The 19,707-nt window shown below is 38.1% G+C and overlaps 1 protein-coding gene across 9 annotated transcripts; it reads right to left on the bottom strand.

Moving 5' to 3' along the window:
* Window positions 1–1,219: 1,219 nt before the first annotated feature.
* On the bottom strand, window positions 1,220–19,675 carry ZNF207 (zinc finger protein 207). Of its 9 annotated transcripts, XR_006572723.1 has the most exons (14): window positions 19,494–19,673; window positions 18,462–18,588; window positions 17,109–17,247; window positions 15,787–15,957; window positions 14,035–14,110; window positions 13,403–13,450; window positions 11,246–11,346; window positions 9,471–9,631; window positions 8,688–8,780; window positions 7,216–7,458; window positions 6,178–6,340; window positions 5,758–5,941; window positions 5,450–5,529; window positions 1,220–1,263 (listed from the first exon to the last, which is right to left on the bottom strand). XR_006572723.1 is itself a non-coding variant. In XM_044981768.1 (13 exons), exons 1-12 carry the CDS (start codon window positions 19,532–19,534, stop codon window positions 5,781–5,783), a joined length of 1,524 nt encoding a protein of 507 aa, XP_044837703.1. In that variant the 5' UTR covers window positions 19,535–19,673; the 3' UTR covers window positions 1,795–5,529; window positions 5,758–5,780. The 9 variants fall into 9 exon arrangements, 8 of the variants coding, with proteins under 8 accessions (XP_044837703.1, XP_044837704.1, XP_044837706.1 ...); XM_044981768.1 differs by lacking the exon at window positions 1,220–1,263 and having other exon boundaries at window positions 1,795–5,529; XM_044981769.1 differs by lacking the exon at window positions 1,220–1,263 and having other exon boundaries at window positions 1,795–5,941; window positions 15,787–15,954; window positions 19,494–19,675.
* Window positions 19,676–19,707: the final 32 nt, after the last annotated feature.

The following is a 19,707-nucleotide window of genomic DNA, read 5'->3' as shown; positions in this document are numbered from 1 at the left end:
GCCATACAAGTTAACCATTACTTAAGGAAACATTTAAGAAATTAAACAGTTTCTATGGTGCATCAAAATCTGTCTTTAAAAACACATCTGCTGCAGCAATTTCAAACAACCTACCAAGCATTTTTTTTAATTTGGAAATTGTAAGAGTCAAATGCTGCCAAGAGGCAGTCAGATTACACAGGGACAAAACCTATTCTCAGGCTGAAATTGTCCAGGTATCTCATGCTTTTGCAAGAAAAAGGCAAAGGGGCAGTCTGCTCAAACAGTAATTTTAAAATTATTTAAGGATAGTAAAGTTCTCATTTTCTAAATAAGAATAAGTTGTATCTTCAATATTGTTGATATGGTAATGGTAGTTAAACATATTAAGTTACATTGTGAAATCCCTCACAATTCAAAATGAATGCTGTGATTTTAGAATACATGGTGCAATACACCAAACTTTATAATATTATCCCTTTTAAAAAAAAGAGGCTGATAAAAAGGAAATCTTTCAAACTGACATTTTTGCAAAATCTACAACTTCAATTTCTCATTCCTTTTTTCTATTTACCAATTCAAATCTGTATCTCCTCTTTGCAGGGCTCTACATTAATATTTACTCTTCTGGTGTAACTTTCATGGTATAACACGTGAAAACAAAAATGTTAAGTATATCACTATATCCATCCTTTTATGGAAAAATATTATTCAGGGTTCTATAAATACAGCTAATTTTATGTCTCCAGTTCTAACTAATATTCTTATAATTAATACTATAGGCCTAATAACTAAATGGATTCAGAGTGTTATGATGAAGTTTCTGGATTTCAAGTAAGTTGCATTTCAACACATTTCCCCAGAAAAGGCAACAGCATCACCCAACAGATCTGTTCATATAAGCTACATGTAGTTCCATTATTAAATATTACCTTCAAAAAAATAGTGCATATAATTTGAGAAAAAAGGGAAATGGCTGAAGGATAAAGGGAAAAAAAGTTGCATCAACATCCATCTTAAATATCCCTTCCCCCCAACCTCTTCAAAAACACCACAGCCAATAAGTATGAATATTAATATAGAGCCCATCTACCAAAAGATTATAAAAATCCTAAGTTAAATTAAATTTAGGGGCCTTCACCAAACTTGCTGCAAGTTTGGGGACATAAATATCCAACAGCCAAAAAGCTGTGAAAGCCCCCAGAATGAATAAAATAAATCCCACTTGCCTCAGACTGAACAGGGCAACACTGAGACTCTGCCTCAGCCTGTCCTATGGCAGGGCTATAGGAAGAAGAAAAATTTAAATTTTAGAAAAACATAACCCAATTAAGTGAAAGACATGCATTCAAAATTAACAAAATTCCAGTGATCAAGCAAACAAAAGAAGCTACTGCCCTAGCATTTGTTTGTTAATTCCAAACTAAACCTTTTATACTTTATGACTATTTTTGAGTTGTATGAAGTTCTGATGTTAGATTAGTTCATTTGTAGCTTGATGACTGGAACACAACTCTGTTGTCTATGGGTATTTTTCCCATAACTGATGGCATTTACTGTACTAGTTCACAAAAAGTAATGTTAGGTGAAAATCCCATCAGCCACTGAAAAGTTTACCCTCACCTTAGTGTCTTCTGTAGTAGCTAGACCAGTACAATTATTAAGATATTTAGTACCAGACAAAAAAATGTAAAATCATTTTAGAAATTGCAACACCAGCTGATAGGCAAGTTTGTTAGTTTCAACTTCTGTAACCAGAAGTCATTATATTGCCCTTCCACTGTGTAAACTAAAGAAGTCTTGCTTTTTTTTTTCTTTGTCTTGTGTTCAGAATTCTTTGGTTCCTGCAAAATAATTTCAGATTATATGCTGTACTTTATCCATTAGTTCACAGAAAAAATTAATTACCATTGACTTGAGTGTGCTACACTGGTAATTTGCTCTGCAGCTCCATACACTCTAAATGAGTGCATGCACCATGCAAACCACAGAAGCAGCTGAATACTTTCTAGAAGCTTGTGTCCTCCTGTGCATGCACAGAGCAAGGGTTAATTATTCATTTTAATTATCAGATATGCATTCCATCCTCAAACTTATTACCAGTATTTTGAATCTCTGATCTGAAATAGAGGAGCAATAATTTGCAAAAGGAGTAAAAGCTAGTCATCCGGAAAGTCTTACTAAATCATTCACCAAAGGAAAGAGTCAGTTCACTCACAAATTAGAGACCATGGAAACTAGTTAACTTTGTAAAATCTAATTTAAAAGGTAACCTCTGTGCTGAAGGGTGGTTTAGCAACTCAAGCAAGAGATGATGTCAAGACTCCTGGTTTATAATTCTGGCTCTTTCAGGGATTTGCTGTATGATCTTGGGCAAATCACATATTTTCTGTCTCTAAAATGGATGGAATGTGTCTATCTCACAGGAGTACCATAAGGCTATTTTTTAAATGATTTAGATCCTCTAATGAAAAATGCTTAATCTTTTGCACAGGCATTGACTTTCCTCATCTGTTTCCAAACATTTGCCTGAAAATTATTCACTAAGATGTCTTTAGTGCCTACATCAACATTTGGTTATGCAGTTTGCAAGTCAGTCAACCAATCCTATTTAATCATAAATTCTCGTTTTCACTATGAGATATGGCATGCTAATCTTAGGGGCGGGGTTTTAAATGGTTAATACATATAAAAATTACTTGTCCAACTCTCTGGACATAAATTAAACGGGGGGCCAGTAAGAGACAGCAAATTCTGTAAGAACACTCCCACTGAAATAGAAGTGACAGCAACTCAAGGTAGCTGCATTACAGGTCTTCTAGCGGAGGAAACAAGACAGGGAGTGTCTACCTGAGAAATACCAAGAGCACAAAACTAAACTTTGCCAAGTATATCTGTAAGAGATTTCATCAATATTAATTCAGGTCCTGTTAGAAACAAAATAAAGAGATCTAAATGTTTCCAACCTCTAAATAACCAAAATAATATTTGAGAGCTATAAAATGATGCTATCACCTAACCAACCAACCAGTCACTATTTAAGAAATGGGAATTATTTTGGACTAAAAGACAAATAACGACAATTTGTAGAGCATGATCAAGTGAGCAGTGCATGCACTAAGGTTCTGGGTTTTTTTTGTTTGTTTGTTTTTTTTGACTACTCATCCTTGAAAAGGGGGGTGGGTGGTGCAGACCAGAAAATAAGTTTTTAAAAAATTGGATTATAGAACTACAGCAGGTAAGAAAATGGGATTTGTTGTGGGGGGAATGAGGAGAGATATCCTTAGATCATCATAAGAGCTTGAGAAAAAGCTGGAAGTTCCACAGTTTTTACAGGCAGAATACAAAATCAATCTATCGACATGAATGTTTTTAGGTGGGATATATAAAAAAAAGTCAAATGTGTTAGGATAGCTTTAATGTTTATTTTTTGAATTATCCTTGGATCAGAAGAAAGGAATACAGAAGACAACCAGCTTCCATCTGGAGTATAAGAATGGACATATTAAATTACGATTGTAGAAAAATGGAAAAGTGTGAAGGACTGGGGGGGGGGGGGGGGGGAACCCTGAAAACTCAAGGCCCGTTCATAATGCATTTCCAAGCAAATTACTGAATGAGTCTGCTCATTTATTCTACATGTTAGCTGACAAATGACCAGCAGATAAATGGTGTCTAGTGCCTAGGAAAATGCTGCTTTATGACATCTGGAGAGCTATGGATCTTGCTTAAGAATAATACAAGTTTCTGGAGATTTGCCAGATAAATTTCTAAGTTGTTAAACCAAGGCCATATAACTAGAAATTAAGATGCCAAAGAACCCGAGACACTATATAATGAGTTCCGTGGGGCCACATACTCTACTGGAAGACAGCATAATGTCCTGGATAGCTTTAATTTAAACGTTTGCAGACTGAAAAGATGGAACATGAAAGTAAAGCAATGTGAAGTTCCTGGTACAAACCATAGCTGTAAAAAACCAAAGATCTCTCTTCCAAAAATAAGACACAGCCACAATACTTCGTGTCAGAAAAAAACAAAACAGGAAAACCTACTACAGTGATGACCAAATTAGTGGTAAAGCTTGTCAGGCTCTGCGATGGAAAAACAAGGGAAAAGAGTATCACCACAACACAAGTGGCACAGAAAAAATATAATTTATGGCTGGAATTTGTATTTAAAGTTGATCTGCAAAGGAAAGCAACATTTGCCATTTTCTGCTTCTTGATGTTTAACACACCTGGAAGCCCTCCCATCACAAAAAGTGTTTTCCCCATGTTTGTATTTTTCCATTAGAAATTTAGCTCCCCAACACTGGAAGACTAGTCAACTAAAGAAGCAAGATGTGTCATACCAAGGAAATTAATCTAAGTAAGAGGGTAAGAGACTAATTCAGATTCAAAATTCTGATTTGTTAACTAATCAGTAATTAAGACAGTTGGGAGAAGAGTCTCTTAAAGGGCTGAGAAAACTCTCAATCCACATGAGTCATCTTGTGTCCAACCACCACCACCACCACGAGACAATCAGATTTGAAATTCCTGATATTTATGGTAAAAGCAGAAAACAAAATTCAATACTTGTGAGCCACCTTTGCACATCATAGAGGCAAAACAAGGCCAAAGGCCTATTTTTCCTTTGTCCAGGTCACTTTCAATACAGTAGCAATAAAGTCACTCACTGTGTGTCATGCACCTAAGCTTCTAGAAGTTTTCTCCTGAATGGCTCCTGAGGTTCATGCATTGATGCAGTCACACATCCAAGGAAGTTATCTGAAGAAAGAACTAACAGGATGCATCTGGCACTAGGATTTACATCAGCCAGGGGTCACAATTACATCTTGCTAACATGTGAAAGTGCCAATGTTACAAGTCATCTAAGATTTATTGCGGACAAGAAGAAAGGCCTATTAAAGAAACCTGCACCATTTAAAACAAATTATAAAAGATAGGTGAGATGTACCCCGTAACCTCATTCCTATTAATCATTTTTTTTTTAAAGTTAGTTAATAAGTGTACAGGTCTATGTCTACTTGCTTAGGAGACTACAACATGCAGCTAAGTGACAAAGTTCAAACAAGAATTAGAGTATATCAAAACAGCAGCAGTAAATATGCGTTTATTACACCAATAACTACTGTGGCATGCATCTGTACAAACCTTGCAGGCAGTTGTCCACAGCTGGTCATGAATAAAAAGGCATATAAATTTTTGTCTTGTTTTATTACAATGAAGTTTATAACAGTACAGAAAAGTCACACAACCTTATTGGGTCAGTTTACTTAAACCCTGCAACAGGAGGAACGCTAAATACATTAAATATTGTTACATGTTCAGATTTTTAAATGTACAGGTAGTTGGGAATAGTTACAGCCCTCACCAAGCTAAGTTGGGGACGTGAAGTCCAACAGCACCGGAAGTGCTGTGAAGGCATCACTTTACAAATAGCAACATAATGTTACAGAACTTGCCTTTAAGATGGTATGTTCATGTAATTCCAGCGCCTTCACAATTTAACGAACCATATTTACTATACTTCACTTCTAAAAACCTAGATGAAACATGAAAAAGAAGCCATACAGTATAAATTGCAACATCAGGAAAAGTTCCTGTTTTATTATTCCAAATAAATTTTTCCCATGTAAAATAAGAATGTCCAATAGTTCCTTGCATGTGGGAAGATACTTTTTTTTTTTTTTTAAAGTCACAATGAAGCCTTAACTGACGGAAGCTTGGCTATATTAACAGCACAAGATGAGAAAAGGTTTAATCTCCAAACCTATTAGACTGTGTGTAGTAGCATCAGTAGCGGCCACCTTGCGACATTACAGGAGGTCTCATTCCCATTGGAGGTCGAGGAGGTCCACCTTGGTAAGGGGGCACCATTGGAGGTCCCTGACCATATGGAGGCATCCCTCCAGGAAGGTATCCTGGCATGCCTTGGTGATGAGCACCATACTGACCTATGAACAAAACATTTTTAAGATGAAAGTAAACATATCTACTAGTTAGCTTTATTTTAAAATAACATTTTTTAAAAAGAAATTTCAGTAGATTCAAAAGGTTGAAGACACAAAGTTAAACATTAAAAAGACTAAGTTATATTTTTGTAAAAACCTGTCCAATTCAGATTAACTGCTGCTTCTAGATTTAAAAAGTTTTCAGTGAACTCAAATGTATTAAGAAAAAGTGTGATTACCATGAGGAGGCATAGGAGGTCTCATTCCCTGCTGCTGTGGAGGAATTCCAGGTTGTGGTGGCATCATACCTCCAAGCGATCCAACTGATGGATTGCCCATTGATACTTGTCCTTGTCGAGGGAGATTACGTTGATATTTGGGCAACTGTGCCCTTCTCTCTTCCTAAAAATAACAGCATACATAGATGTTTTAACACACCAGAGGAAAAGCAAGGAAGCTGAAATATTAATTTAAATATTGGTGCAAAATGTCTCGGTAAATAAGCCAGAATTTATAAAACTGAAATTGTTAAAGGTAGCTTCAATAATAGAACTAAATTTGCTATTATAAAATTCTCAAGTATATTACCAATATTATCTCTCTTTCCCAGGAAAGCTACCACATAATGCAAATTCAACAATTTCAAATTGCTATACTAATACTTTCAACTCTAATATTTTGCACATAAGAAGCGAATCTCCTCTTAATACTAAAATTATATGTAAAAAAATCTGAAATGAACTGGGAATCTAAAGGACAAAACTAAGTTTAACCTGAATTCTAACCTTGCTTAAGAAAGCAGGATGTACTTTGTCTTGAGATTTTTCAGTTCTGAACTTGGAGAACAGCATCCGTATAATTGTTTTTCATATTTGTCAGGAGCACTTCACAACTGCTCAGTCTCACTTGTGCCAGCTAGCTAGCTGTGTGTTTGTACCTGGCACAGCTCTAACAGTTATACATCAGCCTGGAGCAGTGAGAGCCAATTAAGGCAGAGCCACACTCAGGAGGGGTGATTCTTAGAGTCAATGCAACAGTTTCACCATTTATAAAAAGGTATGGTTATTCAATGTTAACTCTATTCCACTATTCACCGCCTTGAAACTGAAGATATATCCCCTCATATGAATTTCTGATAAATTAATTCAACATATTTTATACTCCTGCCAGCATCAAAGTCATCCTGGGATAGAGAAAAGTATCCTGTTAGCCACATGACAATTGCAATGGAAATGTGAGTTGCATTTATCAACTTAAGAAAAACTGTTTTAACTTACCAGTGATATATCCTCATCTGGATGGATCAACTTACTGGTTGCACTGGTTGTTGTAAGGGTAGCAGGCTTACTTGTTATAGACGTAGCTGGTTTAGCAGCAGTACTGTTTGTTGTGCTAGTGGTTGAAGCTGTAGACTGTGTATAAGCAGGGAATGTAGGTTTGGGGGGCTCTGTGGTTGTTGCAGGTGTATTATTCAAAGGTTTGAAATCAGTACCCACTGGTCCTGGAACAGCTGCCTGAGCCTGTGAAATAAAAAAAAATCAGTAGAAATACTTACTTTTTAAAATATAAGACTCATTTACCTGTTTGACATCTGAAACTTTCCAGTAAGAGACAATTAAAATAAGCTAGTCCAAACAGCCTCATCACATAATACTGAAGCAACTGAAAACAAAGACAAAATAAAACCTAGTGCACACGCTGTAAGAGTCTAGATGTTGCAGGTCAAAAGCAATAGCTAAAACAAAGGTACAAAATAAAAAATGCATCTATATTCTGCTGACTTTCTTGCATAATTACACCCAAAATATTCAATTTAATATATAAATCCTTCATGGACCACTCTGCTTTAGTAAAGACAAGCTATGATGAAGTGAATTTCTATTTTTGTTATTACAATTAGTGTATTTTAGCAACCATTAGTGAATACAACTCAAAGTGTTAGCATTCATTAATGAAATTAGATGTTTTGAAAATCTTGGCTTTAACTAAGCCTTTCAGTATAAGAGGTCTAACATGTCAGACTTTAAAAATTAAAATTAATTTTGAAGCAGTCTCCATAACAAAAACACTGCAATAGCCTTGCAAAGGTCTCTTAAATATCTGTCTACAGCTCTTCCTGAAATTTTAGTCTCATTAATGATTGAAGTGAAAACAAACTAAGTGAAAACAAATTTGAGGTCAACTGTGAAACACAAGAGGCTGGAGTCAATACTGTCTGTGCTTAAATTAAATTAGAGACAAGACAACTTTGCTTTAAAAGTAAACTACTACAAAAATGAGTTTCACTTGAGAGAATGCTTTGGCAGTAGCCAGCATACATTTTCAATTCTCCATTCCACCTTCCAACCAAAGCCAAATGTTTCAACTTTAGAACATAATGCAAATTAGAGTTTCCCTATATTAAGATTAAACAGCACGAACTAAAAAGGTTTCACCATGCATCAAGCTAACCACTGCCCACTAAAATGCATTTAGCTGCTTTCATGCTTTTTTAACCCTTCAGAACCAGGATGTAGTATTTCTCATTTCTTCCCATTATCCAAGAGGAATTGAACACTTCGAAATGTGTATTCCTACAAGATGTAATATACAATTAAGGATTTTGTAGTTTTATCAGCTAAACATAATCAGGAATATAACAGCAATTATCTGAAGATGTTTAGGCATACAATTTCAGATTTACATAACGGTCCAAAGGGTTAAGTTGCAAAGCAATTTTTTTTTAAAAAAACTGCAACTTCCTGCGTACTTGTGCTGTGCTAGGAAACAGAGCTTTAGAAGATGCTGACAGATTTTCTGAATTGGATGAAGCTGTACTTGAACTTGTGACAGGTGTCCCCATCTGTAGCATAAAAGAAAGGAAACAGTGAACAGTCTCCAAACAAATGGGTGGAAAATATCCATATGGAAGGATCTTTTATCCAAGGGACTGAATTTTTGTAAATGATTATCTTCCATGCAGAAGTCCAAAATGCAAAAAGGACATTATGAAAGTTTCTGCAACATACTTGAAAGCAAGTAAAGAATTAAAGATGTATGCATTTACAACAAATGATAATGGTCACGAGCCTCAAAAAAAACTATCAAGAGACCACAAGTTGAAATCCTGCTTAAAACAAACCATGGCAAGACTTGTGAATTGTGAACTTTAGTGAACCTTTTGAAAAGTCAAATCTCCATCTGCTGACAGACAAAAAAGTTCAGCCAACCACTCCCCTCCATAAGGGAAGTAATGTCAGAGTACTTTGTCCATCCCACAGCACCCCACATCTGCCGACAGAAGTTATACCTAGTTCCTGGGCTGCTATAAGACACTGAAGACAAGTGAATACAAATCCTTTTAAAAAAAATCAGCAGCCTAGGGTTAAACTGCATTACAATAAAGAGTCAAAACAGGTGAGAAATTTTACCAATTACTTTTGTAGTATCTTCAATGAAAAGTACTACTAGTCACAATGATTTAATTTTATAGTCCATTGTAAGGGACAAGACTAGATAGTTAAGATTCCAGAGTCTCTGAAGGTCACCTTACCTGTCCTGCACTGGGGAAAAGTGGTTTCGTAACTGGAGGCTGTGGGGAGGGTGCTGCTACAGCAGGAGCTGGAGGTCTATTAAGAATGCCTGGTGCTGTCACAGGCTGTGCTTGTGTCATGGGAGGCATACCAGGGCGAGGACCAACAGGTGGTGGCATACCTATGAAAATAGGAAAGAATCTGTAATAAAAACTCAAGCACAGGTGAATAGAAATATTCCTTTTTAATCACTATTCCAGAATGTTTTTAAAACAATATGTATAGTTTTGACATAGATAAGCCTGTAACATCAATGTACATTTTATCAGCTTGTAGAGACACAAATTAAATACATATGCATGTATAGTAAAAATTACCACACTTACTTATAAGAAAGACTGAAGTTTTGTCACCTCCACCTTACAATTACAGATTCAATTTTGAGAGACAGGGAAAGGACAGACAGGAGCTTAGCTACCCCCACCCCCACAACACAGTTGTACAAGTTCTTTCCACTTAACTCCACATGCAACTCAGAGAACCTGTGTAAGATACACTAACTAAATCAAAGCTGCCAACTGAGTGATAAGGCTGCTAGGAAGCCTGGAGAAACTGTCTGTCATTAGTGGAGACTGAACTTATGGGGCTGGTAGCAAAGTGCAAACTCAGAGCAGGCTGTGACTGATTGCTCTACAGAGGACATGGAAATGGCTCCCTTGGACAGCCAATATTGCAGACTATTAAAAGACCAAGTAAGGCAACCAGAAACGCAATTCTGACAGACATATTATACATAAAAGACCTTTAAATTAAGCAACTTAACTCACTTGCAATACTTAGTAGTAAAAAAAAAGATTCAGCCAAACTACTTTTGGACATGTGATTGCCATGGAAGGTTCTCCTAAAATGTTTAGTACAGTTAACAGATGCCCACAATATTGGTTACAAGCAAAACAAGAGAAAGGCTATGCAGCAGTTTTTATAATCTTATAGTTATGATTTAAAGCAAAGCAACGCTTCAACACAAAGAAACGCATTAAAATACTCAATCACCTAAACAAAAAAGGCTGGAGAAAATTTGTTGTGTAAAATATAAAGCTTCCCGAAATAAGACAAAAGGGCTCCCCCAAGCATAGTGTAATACAGTCAATTCTGGACAGGAATAAACTTATTTTGTACAATCTACCTAATGGGTGTGAATCTTCCAGTCTACTCAGCTGAGTTTAAGACTGCACCAATTTCAGCCAGCTGTCAGTAACAGCAGTCAAAACAGTGATGCAGGAATTTCTTTTTTCTAGGATCCTGCAGTCTCAGTCAGCTGCTTTTCACAGCTGTCTCAGTGTTTAAAACCTTGATGCAGAAACTTCCTTATGAAGTGCTTTACACATAGCTAGGCTAGAGAGGGAAGACTAAAATGCTAATTAGTACCTTCTACAGTTTTTCCACAGCTGCCACAGAGACCCCCCCACCCAAAAAAAGGGGGAAACGGGAAGAGATGTGACTAGAAGAGAGAAAAAAATACAGCGAGAAAGAAAGGGCCAAAAGAAGGATATTGAAGGGGGGAGAGCAGATAATGAAAGAGGAAAAATAACTGTCCACATTTTCCGTCTCCAATAAATAAATGTTTACTGATTAAAAATGTTAGTTTGCCACCAAATTCTACCCTTTATCTTTGTGGAAAGCCATCACTGAATTCTACAGAGATCTAGTATGAAGTATGGGTAGTATACAGCCCGATTTTTAATCATATGAACCCAAGAACCCCAAGTTAAATAAAAGATATAATTTAGCTCACCACAGTATGAGTTCGACATCACTGACCTACCTGGTGGCATACCAGGCATAAGAGGGGGTATTCCTGGCCCTGGAGGCATCATCCCACCCATTGGCATCATCCTATTAAAATATAAAATAGAGACTAATATGAACACTAATGATCTCCTATTGAGACCATTGGCATATACTAATATTAAGCTAAAGATGTTGCAAGTAACCTAGTTATTTCCACCGATAGAGGAACTCAAGTCATCTTGACTCTCAGTAGACAAACCAATCCCCAATACAAGAGGTTCCACTGTTAACAGGAAGAGAAACAGTTTTCATGTGGGACTCAATTCCTTAAGGTGACATCAATCAGATTTAATATCAGACTGCCAGGCCTAGTCTCTCCATTAAAAAGGTACTCCAGCATGTCCTTTTCAATTAATTGGCTCAGTTTCAGTGTAAGTGGCCTACTAATAAATTGTATACCGAGTGTACTGCTAAGCTAATTAGTACCCCACTAACAAAATGCCCAAGGAAATTTGTTTAAATCATGCTGTCACACTATCCCTCATTTCTTAAAGACTCCAGGATAACATAAATGAGAGTCTAACCTTGAACAATGTGTAAAGAGACAGAGTCAACTTGAAATCAAGTTAGTTATATAAAACATTAGTCAGAAGTTTCAGGTAGTACATATGTCTGAGGTCTCAGGCCAATTTTTGTGAATATACAGCCACATCTTCCTATTTTTAAAAAATGTTTCTGCTTCTAATGTTGTCTGACAGACAACCAAACAGGTAAAGATGACCACATAAAGTTCCATCAAATGCACTGAAGAAGGAAACATCAGAAAATCTATTTCCTGTAACTTTGGCTATGCTTTGAACAGCAGAATTGATTGTCCAAGTTGATTGCACCCATCTAAGGTCATGGCTTTTTCTCTGTTCTAAGAATAAATTCCTGTCACCTACTGGTGACATCTTAAGAGGATATGGCTAAAAATTCTTCTAAGACTGAACACTGGTGTCCCATTGGCCCCTCCTACCATCTGTAGCTGCTAAACTCCATTAAAATAAGCTAAAAAGACATTAAATACTGTCCTAATATTACTTTTCAAGGTAAGCAATTTAGTTACCACAGGAATTTTATTAAATGGGAGGCAAGATGTCCACAAAATACCATATGAAGAATGAGGATTCTTAAGCTAGAAACACCTGCAACCAAGCTAGGGAAAGTAGTGAAGGCACCCCAGCTCATCAAGAGATTCTCTCAGCAACTCTTGGATGAGGGAGGCCCTCCCATTGTCACCATGAAGATGCATTTAAAAGAAACAGCAGCGATATAATGTTATGAAACGGACATTTGTTTCTTAGAATCTGAAAAGAACAGGGCTAAAGTACAATAAGTCAGAACATATTATTTCATAGGCCAAGGATAGTCTTACATATCCTGATGTTCCCTTATTAAAAAAAAAAAAAAAGAGTGGAAATCTGCTTTAGGTGAAGTTAGGCTTTCAACTGGTAACAATGTAGAGTCATAACTACAATCTATAAGATTGTAATTGGTTTGATAGACTAGTGCAATTTTTTGGCAAATTATGTTCCTTATTATATGGCATAGCATCCATCCATATTAAAGTTTGACAAAGAGCTTTAAGTGCCACTCAGACTAAAAACCAGCAAAAATTGGCAATGTCCTGATTGTAGAATGAAATCCTTCAAGATACACATTTCAAAGCCAAACAGAAAAACACCCACGTAGAATGTAACTGCAATAATCAGACTTATCACCACAGTTTTTTTGGAATTCAAAAATTGTATATTACATTAAGAAAGTCGCTTAAGCTATACATCAACGAATCCTCACCGAAATAATTAAAAATAAAAACAAAAATAACTCCCACTACTCAGAGGGAGTGATCAAATGAAGCTGCAGACTGCTGCAAAATGAAAGGTGAAGTAGGAAACAAGACAGCTATTGCAACGTTATCTCCCTTTGTTTTGTCTTATGGATCCAGATAGAGATCCCTTATTATTCTTAACAATTAAAACCTCAAACTGTGCACTATACAAAACCTAAAGTTACATAACACAAATACTGAATGAGAGGGGCTCAATATGACAGGTTTCATTTGACATAAAATGGCATAATGAATGTACCTAAATTACATTATTAATTAAATGCTTACATGTTTTCACCGCAAAATGACTGCATGTACTTTCTCTGTTGATGTAATCTGTGAAAATGTATGACAAAAATCAAAAAATCTACCTGTGATTTTCCAAACACATTGTGATAGGGTGTTATGTGTCAACCCCATTAACAGTTTAAAAATTTATCTGTACACTCTAGAACCAGTCTGTATAAATCTCATTTAACAAAATCTTAAACTGACTAACAAGCTTGTTCCTGGTTGGATCCACAACTGATGAGAACAAGAGAAACTCTGATACAATAATGTATATACACAGCACACAAATTTTGACAATGGGTTCATGGAAGGGTTTAAAAAACCAGCAAGTCAAGATTTTACATCCAATTGTATTAACTAGGGGGCGGAAGGAGGAGCAACACCATCACCACATTTGCATATGACCTGCTAAATTTTAGTGACATTTTGCTGTTGTGGTATAGCCTTCCAGGCCCTATGTTAATTTTAAAATTAACAAAAGTTTATAAACCCCCCAAAGTTCTACAGAGGTTTTGATTTTTTTCTAAAACAGTTAAAAGCCGCTAATGACAGATTTAGATAGCAAATCGCTAGTGTGCAAAAACCACTGCATGAACACAGGCCAACTGATTAAGCCTGTTTTTACTCACCCAGGTGGCATTCCTGGCATAACTGGAGGCATTCCTGGCATCATTGGTGGAACACCTGCCATCAAGGGTGGTATACCTTTAAATTGAAAATAATTTTTAGATGAGTAATAGATTTATCAGTGTGAAACTTCAGACAAACAAGACTGGATCAACTATCTGCATACAAGCTTTAGAGAAAAATCCTTTTCAACACTGCTTGAAGATACATTTTGATGAGTTTTCAAGGATGAAGACAGGTATCATCACTACATTTGGACACGTGATCAGAAAACTGATCTTCTATCACTAAGGGACAGAGACTCTCTTCCCCTTGATATAAGTGTTCACATAATCTAGCATTTTGTCAGAAATTTAGCCAGCCTAGAGATAGTAATACCTTACTCTTATATAGCCATTTTTATCAGTAGACCCCAAAGCACTCAATAGTCTTAAGTGTAATTCTCCTCACAACACGTCTGTGAAGTAGGGAAGTATTAGTTTCCCATCTGTAGGACACAGCAAGGCTAAAGGACTTCCCCCAAGGTGACTCAGGAAGCCTGTGGCAAAGCAGGGAATTGAACCCAAGTTTCCCAAGTCTTAGGCTAGTGGTCTAACCACTTACATACTAGGCTCCCTCACTAGGGCATTTTCTCTCCTTGACAGAGCAACTCCTTCCTTAAATAGCAGTTTCCAACCACAGTGAAATTCTTAAATGGCATCAGGACACTGGTTAATGAAAGCTTTTCCAATATAGCAGATGTAGGCATGTTCATCACTTTTAGTGTCAAAACAAAGTCAATTTATATAGTATATAAAAGCAGAAAAGTATCAAGGGTAACACGGATAGACAATGTGGACAAGAAAGCCCTGTCTAAGGAATGGAAGTGCAAATGACGTACAAATTACAGACTCTCTAAAAATCTGGACTAGGAATATGATTAAATACGAAGAATACATCTAGTCATGTAGAATTGAACCTCAATTAGGCTTTTATGTGAATAGAGTCAAAATTAATCCCTTTATTGCTACTATTTGGAGGGATTTTTGTTTAATAAGTTATTCACAACACAAAGACTACCCTGTCATTAAATAAAAAGAACCTGTCAGTGACATTTAGCTTTTCATGTTTATGGATTGTAACAGGTCAGGAGCCAGACAATCCTGTTCAATTTATAAGACCCACCTGAGAAGGGACAGGTGTTTTCTACAAAGAGCTGAGAGGGCTCAGTGGAAGGGGAACTACAGAAAGAAGTCTGGCTCCCGTGACTCCCGTGGAGCAGAGAGAGAGGGGAGCAGAATGAAAGGCTTCTGGGTCCCAGCAGCTTGCATTGATTGTGAGTGTGTTACTTTGTGAGCTGTGTTTGCATTAACGAAACAGTGCCCTGGAAGAAGGGTGTGAAGGACTCTGGGAGTGGCAGAGAGCCCCTCCTAGGAAGGCTGGGAGAACCACAGGCAGGTAATTGGCCCAGGAACTGAAGGGAAACCGAGGCAGCAGCCAGCCTGAAGCTAGACCAGAAAGGTGGCACTATGACAATTTTTCCTTGATTGGTACCTCACTTCAGCAATCCTTCTATCACTATTGTGACATTTCTTAATGTTATATTTTCTTCAAGAAAGAAGATGTCAGGACAGCTGTGCTTAAGCATCAGTCATAAGTTATACTGTCATATTTAAGTGTGTTGTGAAGGTGTCAGACCATCATCCTAGAGTTAAAGTAGCATCTCAATAGAAGTATTTGTTTTTTCTATGTCTAGCTTTAAAAGCCTATGCTACCTGGGGGTATTCCTGGTGCACCTGGCACAGGAGGCAATCCCGGTTGTGCCATTGGGGGCATGTATCCCTGTTGTGGTTGTACTGGTTGTGGCTGAAATGAGGTTGAAGCTGTAGATTCATCATCATCATACTCATCAGAATCATCTTGTTGTTTCTTCTTCTGGCTCTCTGCTAAAGAAATTTAATTAACACTGTCAGATTAAGAACAACACAAATCTACAGAGTTTAAGAGCATAGGATTTCATCTACTACCTAGGTGTTCCAATTTGAAACTAACTGTAAACCACCTTGCTAGTAATATGCAACTATGCATTTTAGGAAGAAGGAAACATTTTACATAACCCTTCCACCCTTCTGTTTGTGTGTATGAATTGCTAAAGTGGGGCAAGAAACCCTACCAGGATCATTCTTAAGAACTGCCACCTAGGTCTGCATACCACAGCTTAACCTACACAGTAAGGCTCCAGGGAGTAGGATATAATGCCAGGGAAGTTCACAAAGGCATTCTTAGCATCCAAGAAGTCCAAACTTCTATACTATTTATGCTGTTTTTCTTCTATCCACCCTCAAGTCACAGTTCCTGCTATGGATAATCCTTTTCCAGACAGGTACTCGCCAAAGTAGTTACCTTTGGCTAGGAGAAAATATCACTAGTCACTTAAGTGGCCAGCAAAGCCTATCAAAGTAGTTACAGAATGTACCAATTGCTCTATCTGAACCTAAGTCACTGATGATATTTCTTACTTCCACTACCTAAAGAGCAAGGCAGCTATACCAATCAAATCTGAATGGCAATATAAAACCCAGGCCACTGAGGATTTGCCTTCAAACAAATCCTGTTGCTAAACTATTTCCTCAGTACCAGCTTTAATTCTATATATAAAGTAGCTACTTTCACAGAGCACAAATCCCAGCTATTATAGTTTTATGGTTTAAATAGACCTCTGTAAGACACTGCATTTCAGGATCAAAACAGGGCCACTGTAACATTTGTTTCACCACTACAGACAGAAATGCAATTTATACACTCATAATAAATAGGGATAAAACTATGCTCCTCCTCATATGCACCTCTACCTCGATATAACGCTGTCCTCGGGAGCCAAAAAATCTTACCGCCTTATAGGTGAAACTGTGTTATATCGAACTTGATTTGATCTGCCGGAACGCGCCCCCCCCTGCCCCCCGGGGCACTGCTTTACCGCGTTATATCTGAATTCATGTTATATTGGGTGGCGTTATATCAGGGTAGAAGTGTACGCTAATCTAGTTAACATATTATAGTGATAATACAATATAAGTAACTAAACATTCAAGTTTACCCTGAGTTTTTTGTTCAAGTAATCTTCTCCTTTCATCCATGTCTTTTTCTGGAATGCCCTCCATACCATAGATTTCCAGTTCAATGTCTGTTCTTCCAGGAATAGCATTTGGAACAGCATCTATTGTTTCTTTATGCACCTAAACCAAAAAAGTTAGATTCCTTTACTGCAATCAGTTAAGATTTTTGTGACTGACAACATTACTTCTACAGGCAGTGTCAAATCTTACAGATTATTCTGTTAAGGCTATCCTCTGTTACCTCGACTCAAACCCATAACAAATGCACATATGTTTAGTTCAATAATTATTTTCTTTTTAAAATCTGTAACTAACATTTACTGGTAACGTCTCTCCCAAACAGCTGCAATTTGTGTTGGTCCCTACATGAAAGTGTTTTGAGCGATTTGTTCTATTACATTTATAATACATGGAACACTTTTTACTCTGTATCAGATTGCTCAATAACCTAACTTTTTTGGGGGGGAAGATGTGTCCGATCATACTTTCGCAAGGAAGAGAAGTGTCTTTTAAACTAAGGGAGGCTGCTAAAGAGGGGCACATGCTACTGTACTTTATTTTCAGTTTAGCTTAGATAAAAAAAAGGGATAAACCTTATCTATCTTAATACTAGTTAAACTGTCTATGTAATTACATCCTCATGAGGAAAAATTTTAGTCTTAGGCTTGGCCTACACTTAACAGTTAGGTTGACATAGCTACATCTGTCAGGAATGTGAAAAAAAGCACATCCCTGACTGACACAGTTATGTCGACTTACCCCCAGTGTAGACGCAGCTACGTTGATGGCTACCATCATTTTGAGACTTGGTATTCCTAGACAGATGGAAAAACCCTTCAGTCAGCACAGGCTGTGTCTACACTATGGAATCATGCCAGCATTATGCAATGTAGCTATACTGGTATAGTCTCTATAGTTTAAACATATCCATGAATAGGTTCAGACGAAGAAGTGCATTTTCCCTTGTTGATATAAACTACATAGATGTTAAAACCATTTTAGGAACTTGTTTTCTGGAATTAAAACCAACTAATAAATCCTCCCCAGCGTCAAGTGTGAATGAAAGGCCAAGATGATCTGTCTAATCTATATGCTACCATATGCATTTGTGACAGCATTACTAAAACCAGTGAGTTTATTAAAAGGGGTGTATGTTCTTCTATTAGAAATAGAGAAGAGAGACATCAATGTTTCCTAAACAAGGCAACTGTAGCAAAGTTTTGAGATTCTAGCAGTAATAAACAAGTAATCTTAAAAATGTTTTTAATGCAGTATCACTTTAGGGACAAACTGAACATGAGACAAGTTACGCATATACTTAAAAAAAGCCTTACCTGCATACAATGTATAGCTAAACCAGGTCCTGTATACAGTTTCTTATGACATATATGGCATTTAAAGTGCTTTGCTTTTTGATGCTGTATAAGGATTTTCTCATCATCAAAATCCCTGTTGCAATACCTATTCAAGATTATTAAGGACATTCTGAAGCTTTAAGATTTTTGTATGAAGCAGCTTAAAGGAATGGCAAAGGGGAAAAAAAACCTGGGGAGATAGATCAAGCGTAAAACAACTGTGTCCAAAGATAGATTTAAAAACAGTGGCTAGGAAACAATATTTATGCTGCAGCAAATTGAACTGATCTTTAATGCTGCCTTCAGAGCAGCAGTCAAACCTTTAGGAGACTGAGGGAAGCACCAAGTCTCATTAAATGCTAAGGTTTCTCTGCTTGTTGTATGAAGTGTAGTTGTAGCCCTGCTGGCCCCAGGATATTAGCCACACAAGGCGGGCGAGGGTCTCTCTAAAGTTTCGAGATTGTTTTACCGCCTCTCCTTCCAGGGATAAGATTTCCACCCCCACCCCCGCCATCTCCACCCTGTCCCAGCAGTTTGCTGCTGACACTCATCTATTCCTGCGGAGTCTCCGCCGGGCTCGCTAGGAGCTCGGTGGCGCTGGCGGGGAGGGAAGACCAGGAAACAAGCAGCAGCCGGACGAAATTCCAAACCGGGCGGTCAGGAGGCAGGCGGAGCAGGCCGCGTCCCGCCGGCGCAGGGAGAAAGGGAGAGCAAAGCCCGAGCCCAGGCCGCCTCCTGGTGAGGGAAGGGCAGGAGAGCGCGGGGCGACTCCCGGTGAAGGACAGGAGGAGGGGGCGGAAGGAGGGCCCGAGTCGCGTGCGGAGGCAGATGAAAAAGGGGGGGGAAAGGGAGAAAGAGCGCGAGTGCGGCGCATCCCGGCCAGGAGATGGGGGATGGGCGGGAGCAGAGACTAGGCCACGTTCCGGGCAGTGAGGAGACCAGGCCGCGCTCTCCCCTTTACCACCCCCCAGTCCCGCCCGGGAAGCCATCCCGTTTTGTGGCAAAGGATATCAGCACCAGGGCTTCAGCTGCTTCTTCTTCTTCCGGCCCATCGCGGTGGCGCTACCGAACGAGAGAAAGGCGAGAAGCAGGGACCAGCCGCTGGCTTTCCAGCGGCCTCTCGGAGGAAGACAAAATGGCCGCCCGGCTCCCTCCTGCCGCCGCCTCCAAGCCCTGGGCGTCCCAGTATGCACCGCGGCAGCCGTGACGGGGCTGTCACGTGACG

The sequence above is a fragment of the Mauremys mutica genome, chromosome 12 (genome assembly GCF_020497125.1).
Source record: "Mauremys mutica isolate MM-2020 ecotype Southern chromosome 12, ASM2049712v1, whole genome shotgun sequence".
NCBI lineage: Eukaryota > Metazoa > Chordata > Testudines > Geoemydidae > Mauremys > Mauremys mutica.
Note: the sequence above shows the minus strand (reverse complement) of the source record. Positions and strands in the feature narration are given on the sequence as shown.

What these genes read in the sequence shown, in the direction of transcription:
- ZNF207 (XM_044981768.1), bottom strand. Translation starts at nt 19,534, where the DNA reads ATGGGCCGGAAGAAGAAGAAGCAGCTGAAGCCCTGGTGCTG. An exon ending in TGCACCAGGAATACCCCCAG is followed by an intron (nt 14,111 to 15,786) that starts GTAGCATAGGCT and finishes TTCAATTTAAAG; the next exon opens with GTATACCACCCTTGATGGCA. An exon ending in CAGATGAGGATATATCACTG is followed by an intron (nt 6,341 to 7,215) that starts GTAAGTTAAAAC and finishes TGTTATTTTTAG; the next exon opens with GAAGAGAGAAGGGCACAGTT.